Below are 17,275 nucleotides of genomic sequence, written 5' to 3'. Positions count from 1 at the left end.
AAAATTGTTTATTTAAGAAATATTTTAAGAAAAAGTCAGTGGCCAGCTTCTATAATATTTATTTTTTTTCTCTCCAGCATGAACTGATACTTTAAAAGAGCTTTAGCAGTAATCCTAAATTAATATTTCATTTGAGTTTCCATGGTAGTTTCAGCCCTTCCTTTCTATTCACCTGTGAAAATTATTTTTCACTCAGAGTAACTACAGATGAGTTCTGATACTATACACATTGTGTATATCTACATATTGTGGTATTTGAAAGCTATGTTTTTTTACCAAAAATGGATCATTAGTAGGCTGAGTAGAAGCAGTGCAGGTCAGCAATATCATTATCTTCATTCCAGGGAAAACTCATTGAACATCCTTTGAGGCCAGCAGACAGTTCCCTCTATACAAGTTCGACTTTGAACATCACAGTCAGAGGTCATGAGAGGCACAACACGTACCAAGTGATGTGCAGCTGGCACAGGGAAGCAAAAGGATTCCTTGTGCTTTTTTCTTCCTTTTTGTCACCTTAAAATATGGGCACTGAATGAGAAACCCTTGCTTCCATGAGGTCTGTATTTCATGTGGGGATGGTAAGCACAATGAATTAGTGACCTAGGATGACAAATTATCCTTCCCTCCATCAGCCATCCTTCTGTCCAGCTAAGACTTGAAAAATTCCAAATGCCTCAGTACTTTTGCAGAGATGCCCAGGGTTGGACAGACAAGATTCATTGTTGGTCTGCTTGTTCCACATGAAAAATATCTTCACTTTTAAGGCTGACAACCCTGAGGACCTTTTATCATCACTGACATTGCTTCCCTACATCATCTTCTCATCCTTCAAAAAGGGGATGCATGAGAAGATACTTGTTTCTATCCTGATACATTAGGCACTTTCACAGATTTTCTGAAATGTTTACACAAATTCAGTTAATATCTGTGACTGCACTGATTCTGATAAAAATAAGATATTTGCAGCTACATTTGGAGTTTCTCAGCAATCTCACTGCTAGGAAATAGACTGAAGTAGGAGTTTTAAAGGTATTCTACTACAGAGCTTTGCTTCTGCAAACATCAAACAGCATGACTGTCTTGGAAATAAGAAACAATTAGAATGTGCACATCAAAATACATATTCTCAAAATAAATACTCTCAAATCTGTTTCCTGGTGTGTTTATCAACAGGAGTGCATTGATGCTGGCAATCTCAATTGTGTGGAGTGACTAATCAGAGTACCAGGAACATCACCCATCTCAATTTGTCATTTAGAATTTTGTTGTCATCATTCAGAGTTTATGCAAACTCTTGTATAGACCAAGAGGCCCAATCACCAGGCAGAGACTCCACTGCACTATTATGTAAATAAACTAGAATACACTCTGTGGGGAAATAAAAAATCCATTAGACAGAACTATAAAATTTTCAACAAATCCTTTGTTTTTCATATTTTGCATAGAGATTCTTCATTCAGCAAAGAATTTTAGAACCTAGTTTGTGATGGAGCATATCATGTCCCCTTCAAACTCAGATTTATTTTTTGTTGTCTTATGAATGAAAAGGTGGGTATTCCTTGGCCTAAGAGCACAAAGTCAATGAAAAGTTCCATTTCCATAAATAATTTTAACACCCCATATTGGAACCCACAGACAGCTTCTCATTGCTAAGCAAAATCACTAGTACTGTGGGAGAAAAATTTCAGGCCCATGAATTCTGTGGAATAGTACAGAACTGGCGTTTCACCTGAATCTTCACTGAACACAGGAAAGCAACCAGGAAAAGCCTTACAGCTACACTCTGAAGAGACAGATACTTCTATCTGTGATGCAACCAATTTATTTTTTTTTTTTTTACTTCTAAGCTTGTGTCAACTTAAAAAACACATTGAATCTGTGCCCTTAACAACAGCAAAAAGGCTGTGGGAATGGAAAAAAGTTAAACATTTTTCTTGTCCCTTGTAAAATTTTATAGAATTTCCTGCCAAAAAAAACATTTCACTGAACTTATGAGGATGCACATCTAAGTAAGTGATCAGGTTCTCAATCTTTCAGCCTCCAGCTCCTTGTGTGTGTTCTGCCCACCCACAGAACCTGTGTGGGGGTCCTGGGGCTGTTGAAGGATTGTGGAATCAGTTCCTGTGGAGAACCTTGGTAAAGTAAAACCAGCAAACAAAACCCATTGTAGAGTAATACACCTATGTGCAATTTAAAGATTACTGAGTATGGCAGTGGTAGGGCTCAGTATCTCCATCAAAATTCTGCCTATGTACTTATGACCTCATTGTGATCTAATATCAAATATTTAATAGCTCTACTTACATAGACTGTGCACTTATAAGGAAATAAATTTATTATTTATAAAGTAATAAACTCTCAAGCAATTGTAAAGTAAATAAAATGCCTCAGTGAAGGGAAAGTGAGACATCACAATAAATAAAATTCCTCAGGCCTGTGCAAGAGTTCATGTTTTAAAACTCATGTTACTTCTATATCCACCAGATAAAATTTAGATGTACCTGAGTTTTGAAGGTAAGAGACTCTCTGCCAGAAAATGAATGGTAAAGTTTCTGAAATGTCCAGCTACTTATGCTTTATAACAACTGTAATTGTGGAAAAAAAAAGAAATAAAAAAAGAAATAAAAGAAGAGGGCCTATTCCATCTCTGATGGTGTCAGCAGAACAAAGGCAGAACCTGTGGAATCGTAACTGTGTGGTATGAAACTATTTAATACAGTATTTTTATAGAAAAAATAATAGCTTTAAAATTCTATTGACATTAATATACAGCTATACACCTAAGTCATCCAAACACGTGCAGAGCTGCAAAAACATTCAAATAGAATTTGTATAAAAAGCAAAAATTTTCATTAAGAAAAGGGATTTAGGCATTTGTACAAAGTAATGCTCTTTTGCTTCAATTTGCTCTTTCTTTAGCTTTCATCTTATAAGTTAAATTTAAAAATTAGCCAACACACTGAATTAAGTATGTAGATTTTCATTTAAATAAATCAGTCAACAATTTTTTTATAAAGTATTTAACACTTCATTGTAGAAACATAGGCAAAATGACTATTATAACCAAAATGAAAAATACTGTTCAATTTAAAAAAATGTACTTAAACAAGAACCTGAAAAAGTTTATGATATGCATAACATTGTTCAAGCAAAATTGCACTAGTATTACATAAATCAAGAGTTTTATAAAGGCCCCAATATGGCAAAGTTTAGAAATAGGTAGTATGCATGCACAATAGTACAACAAAAATCTCTTATAAAACAGCAGTTATTTTTGTAATGCTTGTACAAAGGGAATAAAGAGCAACCACAAACATATTTAATCTGTTAGGTTAATATATTATGATAGCTAAAAGTCAGTCATGTCTAGCAGAGGAAGGAAGAGTCCTCCACAGTATATGCGTGAATACGTCGTTTGTGCCTTTAAAGTTATGTATAAAATATTCTGATTCAGTTCAAACCTGAAAGTAATCGTATTATTTATTTCCATCAAAATTAAAAAAGGTGAGTCGATTTTGCCTCTTAGCAACAACAGAAAACAGGCCAGGTCAGAGAAGTGCTGGAAACTGATACTGATGCTTTTCACTTTTGATACTGGACTTTGATATTGAACCCAGACTGCTGAAACTTGGGCTTTGCTAAGGTGTCACTAATATACAGCTTGGTTCCTTTTACCTCCACAATTCCACAGTTTATCTCAATTTTAGGAAACTGCTGTGTTTTGAATCCTTTAATATCACTGAACAGGTGTGAGGGGGGTTTTTTGTGATTGTCAAAACCGAATGCTGTGATCCATCTGCGTGTGCTTAAAGTTTGGGGTCTGGTTTTTTCCCTACTGCTCGCTGTGTGTTGGGGAGTTACCAATCCATAAGAACTGTGTGTGATTAAGTGAATAAACATGTAAAGCATGTGTAGGCAATGCCCTCTTGTGCTCTAGGGTGGCTACTGTCCTACAGGCCTGTTGGAGTTCGTATGCTTTGTCCCACAGCAAGTAAGGTTTCAGCTTCCAAGATATATCGTTACTATGTTCTATAAGGTTTTAATAAATACAAAGCTTGTTTACATGGTATATATGTTTAGTATATCATGTACAGTCACTGAATTTCTGAAACATAATCATTGTGTTCATGCAGATCATTAGATGTTTCACCTCTATAGTCTTGTTTACTTCTTGGCAACCTAAAGCTAATTAAAAAGCAAGTTATGTTTGTTTGTGAAAAGTTATCTAGCTTCATCAGGATCTGAAGAGAAGTTCTAATGGGCACAAAGAAGAGAGTAGACCATTCAATCATTCTTTCACCATTTAAAATAAACAAAATTACACACTGTACTACAGTTTCCAGACTACATAATGAAAAAGTGCAGATACCATCTTCATCGATTAAGTAGAACCAAAAAAGTTCATAGAAAATAGATTGCTCATTTTCACGCTACAAACGAATATGTTGTTTGCCATTTTAACAAATTTAAAGGTGTGTTATTTCAGCAGCATTGTTGTAAATTGTACCGTAGTGCAGTTTCTTTTTCATAAAAATACCTTACAAATGGTCAGTCAAAAGTCATCAGCAAAAGAAAAACCCAGAAAACAATCAACCAAACAAAAAACAGAGGTAATGCTGATGCCAAAACAATTATAATACTGTTGGTACATAGAAAAGTAATCCTTATATTTTATACATTTATACAGAGTATAAAAGGTAACAGCAGATTATGCCACAGTCTCCCTTATCCCAATATCTATTTTCTTTGGAAGAAGTTCTCTTCTTTCATCAACACTTGCTAAGGAGTTTCGACAGTTTTGTCCATCCACGTATAACTTTGCATATACTGGATTGGCGTAATTTGTTGGCTGCAGGGAAATTAAGCAAACATTAGATCAGTCAGGTTGAATCAAAATCAGAATTTATGGAAATGGAAATGGCTTTGTTAAAGCAAGAACAGGTACACATAAAATACAACAGGACATATTTAATAGATACCTGGACGTCTGCAAACCTGATGATGAGTTAATTATTTAGTTGAAAATTAAATTCACGATGAGACATGCTATTAAAGTAACCAAAGACATGACATGCAGCAGATAATGATATTAAAACCATAAAAACATTGACAAAAATTAAATGAAAAACCTTGAAAAAATGTCTCTGAGGTTGACTTGTCCACCTTATTACACTGGAAGATTTCAGAATAGATATGAAGGAGTTTATAGAGAAGGTGCACTGTGAGACCATGTGACAAGTTTAACAGTAGAAAACTGCAGCCAACAGTTTCCATATATTACCTGTTCTAAGACATCAGCATCCCATCAATAGCTGACCATGTTTTCGAATTCTGTGGCCCAAATACACAACATGATTTGACCAAAAAATTCAAGACTTTCGTCATGTAAATTAAACTTTAATAATAAACCAGCATAACTGTTAATATATATCATAGTAGTTACAAATTGAGAAGTCTTTTCTCAGCAATTTTGGTGGTTTGGACTGCAATGAAAAACATCTGTTGAAATGAGTGGCACTTCAGCATAGGACAAGTCCATTTTTAATGCTGCAAAGCACTTCATTGTGTGAGAAATCCCCTGAGTCTCCACTACCTTCATACTTTGTGCCTTTATTGTCTCTAGAAGAACTTTGCTATGAAATTAGAGTTCAGATTTTACCCATGATAACAGGAAAGGGCACCTTGTGGTCAAAATCCTCCTGTTTTTAGAACTAATTAATTTATCAGCACTGCTCTGCTTGCACAGATACTGAGTGGAACACCAACAAGCTCTAAAAAAGGGAAATTAATTTGTTTGATTTAATAAGAAGTGGCTAAACTTTGAATTGGCCAAACAAGAACTGGGTAGGTTTTCCTACCATATTGAATAGGATATCAAAAATATCCTGAGTATACCCTGGGGAACAAGGAATGAAGAATGACTTTAGGCTTGGTTCTTCCTTTCCTTGTTGCTCAGCTCAGTTCCTGAGCCCAGGATTCAGATATTCCTGAGGCTGGATAGCTACACCAGCTGCTCAGTTATTGAGTTAAAAACTGCCCTTTCCATCTATTACAGATGACAAAGTGATTGCCTCGTGGTCCAGACTTTCCTGGAAAGGAGGCAGAACAAGGTGAGCCACATTTATTTAATTAAAAAAAAAAAAGCTACTCTCGGTTCTACCTGTCCATCCCCATAGATCTTTACTTTTTTGGTCATAATTATAATCAGAAATTTAGTTCTGTTTCAATCGTCAGGACTTTTTTTCATCATTGACAACCATCATTGAGGATGATAACCATAAGAGAACAGAGACCCTTGGCATCTATGCAGTGCCTTATTGAGTTATTTAAATTTATATATAATAGTAGGGTCTGCCTCATGATACCTCTTTGAGTGGCACTGACTGTACAAGAGAATACTGTGAGGTACACAAAGAAGCTGGAGTGACCAGAACTTAAGAGAAAAAGTTAAAAGATGAGTGAATATTCTGGCTTTCATCATCCATGGTTCTGTGCTCCATCAGAAAAAACCACACCCCATAAAAATTATTAAACTTCCAAATACAACGTATTACAATCATGCAAGAACGTGAATGGCACAAAAGATGGATATATATTGAGGCACATGAAAATGAATGTCATATTGATGTCCCTTTGGTATCTTAAATCTCAATGTTTGCAACTTGTAGTAAAAAATCCGATGTTTTAGGAGCTCTTTTATGATACAAATCCATTGAAATCGGAACAATTAAAATATGCTTTGCAAATATTGAAGGAAATTGTTAATTTTTATGAACATCAAATTCCTCTAAAATAAAAACACTTGTTTCCATTATTTGGGACCATCTTTCCGTTTGATAAACTTCACTAAATGCCTGTAATTGCATGCAAATTACAAATATATCAGGATACATGGCTGTGAAGGCCATGCTAAATTAATATTGTGTTATGGCAAAGCATCACATTTCTTACAGTTTTTGTATTCCTTCGCAAAGACACATTTGCAGTTTTAGATCACGTTACAACGGTGGGTACAGATGAAATTTTGTATGCACAGGGGGACCCTTTGTTTCAAATAGAAAATGTTCTATTTATTGTCATTCTTCATTCCATTAAAAGAAGAAAAGCAAAAACAAACAGAAAATGCCTCTACTTGAAAATGACAGACAAACTTTCATCAGAAGGGGGCTGTGGTGGAATGGAATGGACTTGGATCATCGTTTCTCACCCCTGTTGATAGTGGTCCTTTCAAGTCAGAGTTTAGGTAGATTGATGGAGCTGTGTGGGGAAGCTTGAATGCAGTGGACCCTCCCCCTATGTATCTGGCCTGTGTAAACAGAAAATTTCAGTTTCTGTGCCAATAGAGCATTTTCCATGTGTACTTATCAGCACTGTTAAGTAAACAGTGCACCAACTAAAAACATTATTTTGGAATCATCTGCATTTATAAAAACCTCCTTCCAGATAATCGCCAGCACGAAAAATCCTTACATTCAACATGAGAATAAAATTCAGCATTTCATGACCATTTTCCACTGAGGATTAGGGCCAGGCTTCACAATAAGCACTGGCTCAGCCACTCTGCCTCCAGTGAGTAACTCCATTTTCAGCTTACCTCGTGCACCGAGCATACTGCCCGTGTGATTCAGTGCTGCCATTCCTAGAGCTATCAGTAATCCCGTTATTGCTTTGTCAGAAATGCCACAGAGTGATGGCTGCCCTTTGGTGTGTGTCTGATTACGGAGCTCGGGGAGAGATATCGCGGCATTACCCCGCTCATCCCGTGTCACATCACTCAGGGACTTCAATCACTGGAGTGCTGCTGCAGGACTGACAGCATCTCTTACAAGGAAATGATAATACTTACTAGCTTTGTGCAAACATTTAATCTATCTGTCCCGTCAGCAATCCCAGTTCCTTGTGCCTTGGGAAGTTTTCACGTGTGAAATAAGTTACTCTCATATGCATGTACTCTTTTGTGTTTCAGAGGTTGGACAATAATATATTTCCAATTTTAAATATTAGCCACTAAGCTAAAAGGACAGGTGGTTTGGCAGCTCACAGACACGTCTGTCTTGACAAAAATACCTCAGTTTTGTAGGTAATTTCTAACTCTATTTTGATAAAATACAGGCATTAGGAAAAATGACCATCAGGCAACATCAGACTACAAAACAGCTGTTAATATATACATGACATTTATTCTAATGAAATCTAACTTGGTTTTATATTCATTAACTAAATCTAAATGTCATTGTTCTACATTTCTATTCATTACATTTAAAGACAAAACCTTTGCAAGACATAAAATAGGGTTGCCACTAGAAAGAGAAAAAAAAAATTACCTTTTCTGCATTTAGAGTAAAATCTGAGGCTAAAAGACCACCTTCACTGTGGTCATGGCCCACCTCATACATGTTATATGATGGATTGCCAATTTCTACATTGATTCCTCCATTTATCATAGGTTGTCTTCTGATAGTTTTTGTCCTGTAATTCATAAACATAAAAAAAAACAAACAAAAAAACCCAAAAAAACCAAATAAAAACACACACACACAAAAAAGAAGATAGTGAACTTTCAAGCAAGCCATTGGGTATTTTGTTTCTTTTTAATCTCTAAGATCAACAGGATAAGAAAACATTTCCTGCAGAGACGATCATAAAATCCTTCCATTTTTGAATCAAAGAAGTGATCTGAGTCTATGTATAGATCTCACAGAAGCTAGAAGCAGAATTTTATTGTTTTTTCTTGGTTTGGCTGTAGTGGTATGAATCCCTACAAAGTGCTAACTCACTGTCTACAACCCTGACTTCCTCCAATTATTTCCAGATTTCCCTCATTTCCAAGGAAAGCTTTGCAAAGTCATCGTGGATCCCCTGCAGGAGTGAGGACAGAGAGCACATGAGTCACGTCCCCTTGCTCATTCATTTCACTTCTGTTTCAAAGCAGCTGCCCAAAGTCAGCTGTAAACTGAGGACAAGAAAATGGTTTCATCACGATGCATTAAAAATGTATGAACTTCTCGTTGTTCCAGTTTGTATTCCCTGCCAGTGGTAACTGGACACTCAAGTTCAACCTGAATTTTCTTTCAATCTTTAATATAAGACAGAGCCTTAATTTTAACCTTGAATTAGGTATCAGTAAAGATAAGCGATTGAGTTGAATTGTTTCTGTTGCCGAATTCATTTATTTTAGCTAAAGAGGTGATTTCAAGCCCGAGCAATTGAAATAACCTCAAGAGGGTAATTTTTTCCCAATGCAATATGTTCTCTAGAATTACAAGGGAATAACAGAGAGGTCACAGTCAGGATGATAACAGTCGAGTCCTCTTGTTGGCTGAGTAAGATGCAGTCAGTGTCTGAAATCCAATATACTAAATGATCTGTATTTTTCAGAAATGTCATTGAAAAAATATTTCCTAAAATAGGCACTTAACAGTGGCATGCTAGTGTTGAACAACTACACCTAGCTTAATATTTGACAGTCTTCTCTGAAGAGATAAAATAACTCTAAAATACATTTTCAAATATAATTTTAAGAAGAAAGCCCTTTATTGAGGCTAGTTCTATTTCTCTCCTGAAAATCTATTATTTAACGAGTGATTCTCAGTAACCTAAATAATTTACAGAGCAGCAACTGCTTTCAGCATTTGGCTATCACTAAACTTGGTGTTTGAGGTGCAGCAGCACATAATGACATCCATGGAGTCTGGCAGGGTCAGCATAACTAACAGTATGGTCAGGAAATGTATTTATCTTATGGGCTTTACAAAAAGGCTTTAAAAATTGATGCTCACTAGTTTACACCAGAGTTTGCAGCAGAGAGAGATACTGCATGTGATGCCAGATCATAGTAACTTAAACAATTCTTTTAGCCTGGAGCACTAAAATAGTCTCATAAATGGCCATGTTTGCAGAAACAGCAGATTCATCACTTATTTCTTAAGGACTTAACAAAGAGACATTATCCTGGTTTCAGATGTGGGGTAACAAGCCCCAGGAAAAAATCTGCCAGCTGCTCAAGGCCAGCAAGCAGGACAGCTACAGGCCTGAAGTAAATGGTTTGCTCTCCGATTCCCTCTGCCTTCCCCAGTGGGCCATGTCCTTATCACCAGGAATGCTCTCTTGCTAAATCTGCACCACCATCAACATTATGTTCTTTGAGCATGTGAAGGGCTGCAGCTCTCTCTGGTGTCTCACCCAGCAGAAACACTCCTGCCTCCCCTGGCCTTGGGAGAAGTGCCCAAAGTCAAAAAGTCAAACACAAGTCCTCAAGCTCATTACCAGCTCTAAGGCAGCTGAATTCAAGAGAAATATTCAAGAAGATATTCCCTGCTGGGTGCTGGAATTTGGCTTCCTGTGCAAGATACTACAGGAACACAGTAAGGAGGAAAAGGCTGGGACTCTACTGTAAATATTTTGAGTATTCTTTACATCTTCAATAAAACTTGAAGAGGTAAACAATACTCAAAATTTGAGTATGTGGTTTCAATGAAACACATTAATTATGTTCTCTAAGTCTCTGGATAAAGTTAGTAACACTTACACAGCCTTGTCAGGATTGGGAAAAGTGGGTATGAACTACAATTTTTTGTCTACTACATGAGGAACATAAGTATCAATAACAGATGTGGTTGTTCCAGCAAGAACAAAAATGTAACTGATTCACTGCCTCCAGATACAAGTCATGGGTCATTTGTTGCATTTGTGTTTCTCACATAAAGTGATTCTTTGTATATTGGAAAGATGCAAATACTTTAAAGTTGTTTTGTTGGTTTTTTTTTACTTCATAAATCAATGTAAAATTACTTACCTTCGTTTTCTTTTGCAAAGAAATAGTCCAATTACAAGAGTAGTGATCAAAGTCACCAGTAAAACAAGAGGAACAATGATTGCTATGCTTCCTAAAACAGAAGGAAATAGCATTGAATAATCCTGGCTTCACAGCTGTAAAACAGTTAAATTAATTAAAAGACTGTAATTTCCCACACCAACAGTGCAGTTTCAGGTGATGAGCTTCACTCATCAATTTGAGATTTTAATGCTGATCAATGAAAAGCCACCTTCATTACAGAGAATAGTGTACACAGAAGTACTTTTATAAACAAATCAGGGGTTTCCTCTTTTTGGGTACCAATATACTTTGGACTAATTCCCTGCCCTCATTTCCAGCACTAATCCAGGAAAGTCTGGAACTGCTGAACAATTTGGACTGGAGAGACACGGCCACTGACTGCCACCAGGATCTTCAGCAGTTTAAGTCACACAATTATTAATTTAAAATATTCAGTAGGCTTGGCTCTGGTTGAAGAATTAATTAATATTTAGAGGTTATTATCTTTATTTGTGAAAACATAAAAAACAACGAGCAGTGTTCATTTCTAGATGGTTGGTGCATTCCTGTATTTTGCTGCGTTTTACTACATGAGAGCCAGCAATTTTGTTATGTTGATATAGGCAATCACAAAAACTACAATAATGCTTAATGCAGCAGAAAAAGAGTGCACAGATCAGACAGTGATGTTAAAGGAGAGGAGGGAACAGGGAAGAACAAAATGGGCTTCACATTATTTTGGCAGATAATTTCACTGAAATGAATCTATCTGCAAAAATAAGGTCAGCAACTGTATCCTTCTTTCTGAGCCTTACTTTAAGTACTTGCTTGTAAAGAAATACATGCAACAAATAATTTTATTTTATAAATACAGGACTTATAAAAGCAGGAGTCCAGCATAAAGCCAGTGTGGAGTGTCATGTATTTTCTTTAATATCGCAATCCTTAACTGGTGGAAAACAAAAATATTGCCGGTTGTTTCACTGGCAACTTGTATTGATTTATTAAAAAAAAAAATAAGCTGCTGGCAGTGTCTGCTCTACATTAAGCACAGTCTAAATAAAGAATTGAAAAATGCTTTGAATTCTGCCTGGAGGCTTTCTGCCTGAAAGCCAAGTCAGGTTGTCAGAGACACGAAATGAAGTACTGAATAAAAACTTGAAGCATCCTTGAAGCATTCACTTCAGTTTATGAAGATTCAGCACATAAGGGATATTACAACAAGGCACTTTTAAGAAAACATTTGATAAATAACTGCATTAAGTTCTACTTAGGTGCCAAAAAAAAAAAAAAGAAAAAAAAAAAGGTTAATTTTGTCTTGGCATGTAAACTTTGAGGAAAAAGCCCTGAAAAACATCCCATCAGGCAGGAGTTGCCATTTGGTGGCCACGGTGCAGCCTGGGGTCCAGGAGAAGCCCATTCCCCAAACCACAGTGGTTATACCCTCACAATGAAGCAGTGATCCCAGTTCTGCCTGCTTTTTTGCCCATTTCCAGCTCGTGAGTGCTCTTTCACTTGTGGGGATTGCTGGGAAGGTCTCATCTAAGCACCAAGCTGACCTGAATAGCTCATTGGGCTGCCCCAGTTGGGCTAAATGACCAAGGCAGGTACAGCAGGGCACCAGCAGCACTCTCAGCACTCTGCAGGGAACCTTGTCCAGTTTAAGCTGCCAATAGTGCAGCAATGCCATCCTTTTATGCTTACAGACGTGTTTAAAAATATTCAGCAGGAGCTATTCTTACTTTCAGGCCGATTTTCACAGTAGGTAAAATTCACCCCTGTGCAGACAGCCAATACAAAAGTTATGTGCTACTTACAGCTCTATTTTTGATGCTTTCAGTAGGATTTAAATGGTCAGAGGTCTCCCACTAGTTCCCTGCATAGGGCTGATATGGCCAAATGCTTGTTACTTGATATGCTTTCCTTAAGAAAAGTGCTGCTAGCCCTCGGAGCAGGGAGTGTAAGTCCTAAGAACTGCATCCAAATGGCAATCAAAAAGCAGAGAAATATCTATATTTTGTTTGTTTAAAGAAAAATAAGTAATGAGCATTTTTCACGACACAAAGTCATTTCAAAATAGCTCAAGGCTTAGATTTCTAAAGTGAGGCAAATTTGACAAGTGACAGCAGTTATTGGAAGTACTTACTGGTACTGATGTTGTCAGACTTGCTGCTTTTGGGAGCTGGCCTCTCACACTGTGTGCCTGACCAGTTGGCTGAACATCTGAAAGGATCCAATTGCGATGGAAAAGTTAATAAATGCCAGCTATTAACGTAGTTACCCATGAAAGAGACCAGCAGCATCTTCTCAAGAGCTACATGAATGACAACAGTGCTTCTACAAAACCGACAAGAAGCCTCATGGAAGGAGCCAGCAGGACTCTGCCACGGTGTGACAACAATCAGAGTAGGGATTTAGTTTAAAACTACGTCTTTGTATATTTGATTCCTGTTATTATTACTGTGACCTTAATTCCAGAGTTCTTTTTTAATTTCTCAAATGATTAAACAAGTTTCATCAAAGGCATATTAGCATTTTAACTTTCTAAATGTTGAACTTTATAACCGGGTATTTATTTGCAGGACTATATCCATGTGTGGGTGTGTAAGCAGGCAAATGACAGTCAAAGAATAAAGAATTATCCTAAAGGGAAAGGAGCACCTCCTGACCTCAGAAAGCCCTAAATACTGTTTATATTCAGAATATATCTTTCAGGAGCCAGGTGCCTGGATTACACACAGCTATTCTGCTATAATTTCCTTGTGTGAATATCAGTATGCAAATAGCTCTTCAGCTGGGGTTCAGAACACTCTCCAAGCTTACGAGGAAACACAAGGAGTCCATGGAAGCAGACTCAGCAAATCCATCAAAAAACGGAAACAAATACCTGAATGAAATTCAATTGCTTATTCAACCTGCTGTAAATATGATTAAGTTTACTACAGACCCTCAAACTCTCCTTGTGGAAACTGCAGGAAGTAGTCACTTTTCATCTGTCTCTGTTGCATATTGTGCAATGAATCATGTTTTTTCTATGTATTTTTGAATTATTTATGAATTTCAACATCAGTTATCTTTAGGGAGGTGCAATAGAGCGTTACCCTCACAAAGTTCCAAGAACTACTGCTATCTGATGCCTTCCTAAGGATTTAATAAATTGCAAAATTTAGAGGTGGTTGTGCTTAACAATTGATACTGTTCTATAATAAAAGAAGTTTTGGAAAGATACCAAATATTCCAGACAAAAACAATGCCGCTGTCAGAGAAGAGCCCTAGGCAGCTTTGCTGGTGATGCTTTGGGCTCTCTTTTGTCTTTGCAGATCCCTGCAGAAGACTGGGTCGTTTCTCTGCTTGCTCCTAAGCCTATATCAGCCCAACCTGACATTCAGATAAATCTCTTTACTGGCTTTCACATTAAGCTTGAACTTCTTTTGGGGAGTTAATTTAATTTTTAGTAGGATACACTATAAAAGTGCTTGAGCTCTTCAGAGGGAAGGCACAGAGGGTCTTTAGAACGGAATTGATTTTTTTATATACATTGATTACTATTGCTAGTTGATTCATAAATTGTCACACACTAGCCAAATTGCACTGTGATTTAGAAGTTCTTCATGTTTATTGAAATAAGTTTGTTTACTTAAATGAATATGGTAAATACACAATTAGGTTTCCTCACTGCAGAGACCCCTAAGTAGGGTATCTAAGTAGGTAGATAGAAACCCAGTTCCTAATTCCTAAATACACATGCTTCACAATGATATATTTAATAACTGAACCCAGCTGACTTTTCCACCTGCTTACCATCACTTCAACACACTGTAAGTCACAGGGAACACAACTTTAATCTTTCAAAAGATGCACCTGTTCCTTTTTCTTTCCAGATCTCTTTTTTAGCAATTATGTATGATAAAAATGCTTGCACTGACAGCTTACTTTACTAAGATACTGTTCAAGGAATTTGCTTTTTAAAAATATCAATTTTCAACGTAAAGCTGCAAAATAAGTATCTCCATTCTTGTAGAGAAACACCATATATCTTTATACTTAGAATATTCTACTCAGCTCCAAGCTGCTGGCACGCGACAAACACAAAACAAAGTCTTTATATTTCTGACTGATATTTTGCATCATTCCTGCTCAGGATTCAACTCATCTAATTAAAACTTGTGATGACAGGCAATTTGCATTTAATACTGCACTACTGAAAGGGAAAAATATTTTAGACATATCTAACTTTGCAACTAAATTATATTAAATGTTTCAAATGCTTCCACTGTATATAAAATCATTATGATAAATCTGTCGTAAAAGCAGTTTAGAGAACATAAGAGAGTGAGTCTAGCAAAAGAATCACCATGAAGCATTCAAGTACAGGCTCATGAGAAAATTGTGTAATGTACAATTACATTTTTCAAAATCTTAATATCATGATATCACAACAGCTGATGAAGAGAAAAAATCTACAGCTATATATACAATAAAGAGAAGAAAAAAAAGGCAAAAATATTAAAAGTTCTTTACCTATCTTGCCATTCTAATTGCAAAAATCAGCAATATTGCAACATCTGAGGCATTTGATAGAAGTCTCATAAAAACATTGTTTGTTGCCACTATACTTTAATTTTTTTCCAAATGCTTGCTTTCTCCAATAAACTTTAAAGAGACTGAAGCTGGAAGGGTGGAAGTCATTTCCTTCTGCACTTTGAGGTGAAATGATTGCTCTTTGAGGGTCCAGTAAGGTACTAAAGGCTTATCTTGGGCAGAGAGAGGAGAAAAAGAAATAAAGCCCAGGGGAAAGGGATGTTTTCTGCAAGGGAATTTGACACAAAGTCAGCCATGAGCAGGCACATGAATAATGATGGGGCTGGGACATGGACAGCTGTTCATGCAGGAACATGGGAAATGAGCAGATCTTAACCAGTTTTAATTGTCTGCAGAGAGAAATTGTTCTTAATAACAACATTTTCTGGTGTCAGGACATTTAAATTCAGAGTGCTCAGTTCCTAGCATGGGAACTGACTCCTAGTTCAGTTTGGTGCACAGTAGTTTGTCCTTTTCCAAACTCTTTGGTAGCAGGAGCTGTTCTGTGCTGTTTTCAGGGGCTGTGTGGTCAGACAGGACATTTGCAGCAAGAGCAAACAAAAGGACATTAACCAAGCAGAGCCACATAAAACCACTTGGTTTCATCAAAGATGCTCATCACAAACTCGGGAGAAAGAACAGTGGAAATGCCTAATTTGAGTCACTCCCAGACAAATACAGATGGAAACAGCTGGGGAAGCTGACAGTGAAGGACAGGCTGAAGTCAGCTGCGTGGTGCAAGGTGCTACAGAGAACATCTCAGGTGCAAATCTCCAGCTCCCAGCAGAACCAGAGAAAGATCAAAGAGCAGCAGTGCCACAGGGGATGCCAATATGAAAACTGAGAGTGAACATAATAAATAAAGGTTGTACATGTTCTGCTGCCAAGGTCATTAATAAAACAGCTACAGCCCTCTCTGTAACAATTTAGTTCTACATTTACAGAGATGAGTGCTTGGGAAGTGCCTTCTGAGGTACTGAGTGCCTGTGCCACTGGAATTGCCTATTTTGAGGAAATAGCACTGCAAGGAGAGACGTTTTAAAAACTTCCTGTTGAGATTATGAAGGTGTTGCACTTGGAGTGAGGAATGTTTAAAATGAAGATATTTACATTTCCGAGACTGATCAGGCTGTTGTTACAGAGTCTATTCATGACAGAAGATTTCTCACTCCTCAATTTCTCCATAACCCTTACAGGTTGCTGTGATCAATATTCTAAACTCTGTTATAGGGGTATGTGACCATTTGACTATGAAATGACTGAATAAATAGAAAAAAAAAATAGTAAAAAAGAGATAATTTGGTAGCAGTGTACAAATTTCTTAAATATTTTGTTTCTTTTTTTCTTCCTCTTTGTGCCAAAAGCATTGTCATAAGAATATAATACAGAAGGCACAACATGCAGTTAAAAATGCTTTTGTAAACAACTGTTTTCCAACTCAATGTATCAGTGCAGATCCAAAAATGACAGCTTTGAATGATTAGTCTAGAAGTGTAACAGACTCTGTGGAAGAGTCCTTACAAAACAGAGGTGGAAGGGAAACCAAAAATGTTTCTTAGCTATAAATGATATTTCTTCATTAGAAAAAGTTATTTTCTAACTTTGCTTTTCCTTTTGGTCACGACACATATACTAAAACATCCTAATGAAAGTATCTAGCCTCACTATTTTAAGAACACTTAACATTAAAATTTCACTGGAACTTGTCTTATCATTAATATTAAAACTGTTTGTAAGACAAGAGAACATCTGGATTACAGTTACTTACTATCTACATTAAGCTGCATTGAAAGAGAGAAATCAAAATTCCCCTTTTCCCCAAAACTCTGTAGGATGACAGAGGATGACAAAAACCTTGCACTAAACCAAATCATTAAA

General features: G+C 36.7%; 1 protein-coding gene across 1 annotated transcript in view; it reads right to left on the bottom strand.

The window, feature by feature from the left end:
- Positions 1-3,198: 3,198 nt before the first annotated feature.
- The window catches only part of LRP1B (LDL receptor related protein 1B), a 714,787-nt gene continuing 700,710 nt past the window's right edge, over positions 3,199-17,275 (bottom strand). Inside the window, exons 90-94 of the mRNA XM_088058617.1 lie at positions 12,963-13,039; positions 10,796-10,886; positions 8,325-8,469; positions 7,208-7,306; positions 3,199-4,849 (exon numbers count right to left, since the gene is read on the bottom strand). Of these exons, the coding sequence (XP_087914743.1) occupies positions 4,709-4,849; positions 7,208-7,306; positions 8,325-8,469; positions 10,796-10,886; positions 12,963-13,039 (553 nt within the window). The 3' untranslated portion in view covers positions 3,199-4,708. The remainder of the gene's footprint in view (positions 4,850-7,207; positions 7,307-8,324; positions 8,470-10,795; positions 10,887-12,962; positions 13,040-17,275) is intronic.

The sequence above is a fragment of the Pseudopodoces humilis genome, chromosome 8 (assembly GCF_049639895.1).
Source record: "Pseudopodoces humilis isolate 2021_Gansu_Grassland_sample_001 chromosome 8, ASM4963989v1, whole genome shotgun sequence".
NCBI classification, from domain to species: domain Eukaryota; kingdom Metazoa; phylum Chordata; class Aves; order Passeriformes; family Paridae; genus Pseudopodoces; species Pseudopodoces humilis.
This window is presented reverse-complemented; position numbering and strand designations above follow the sequence as displayed.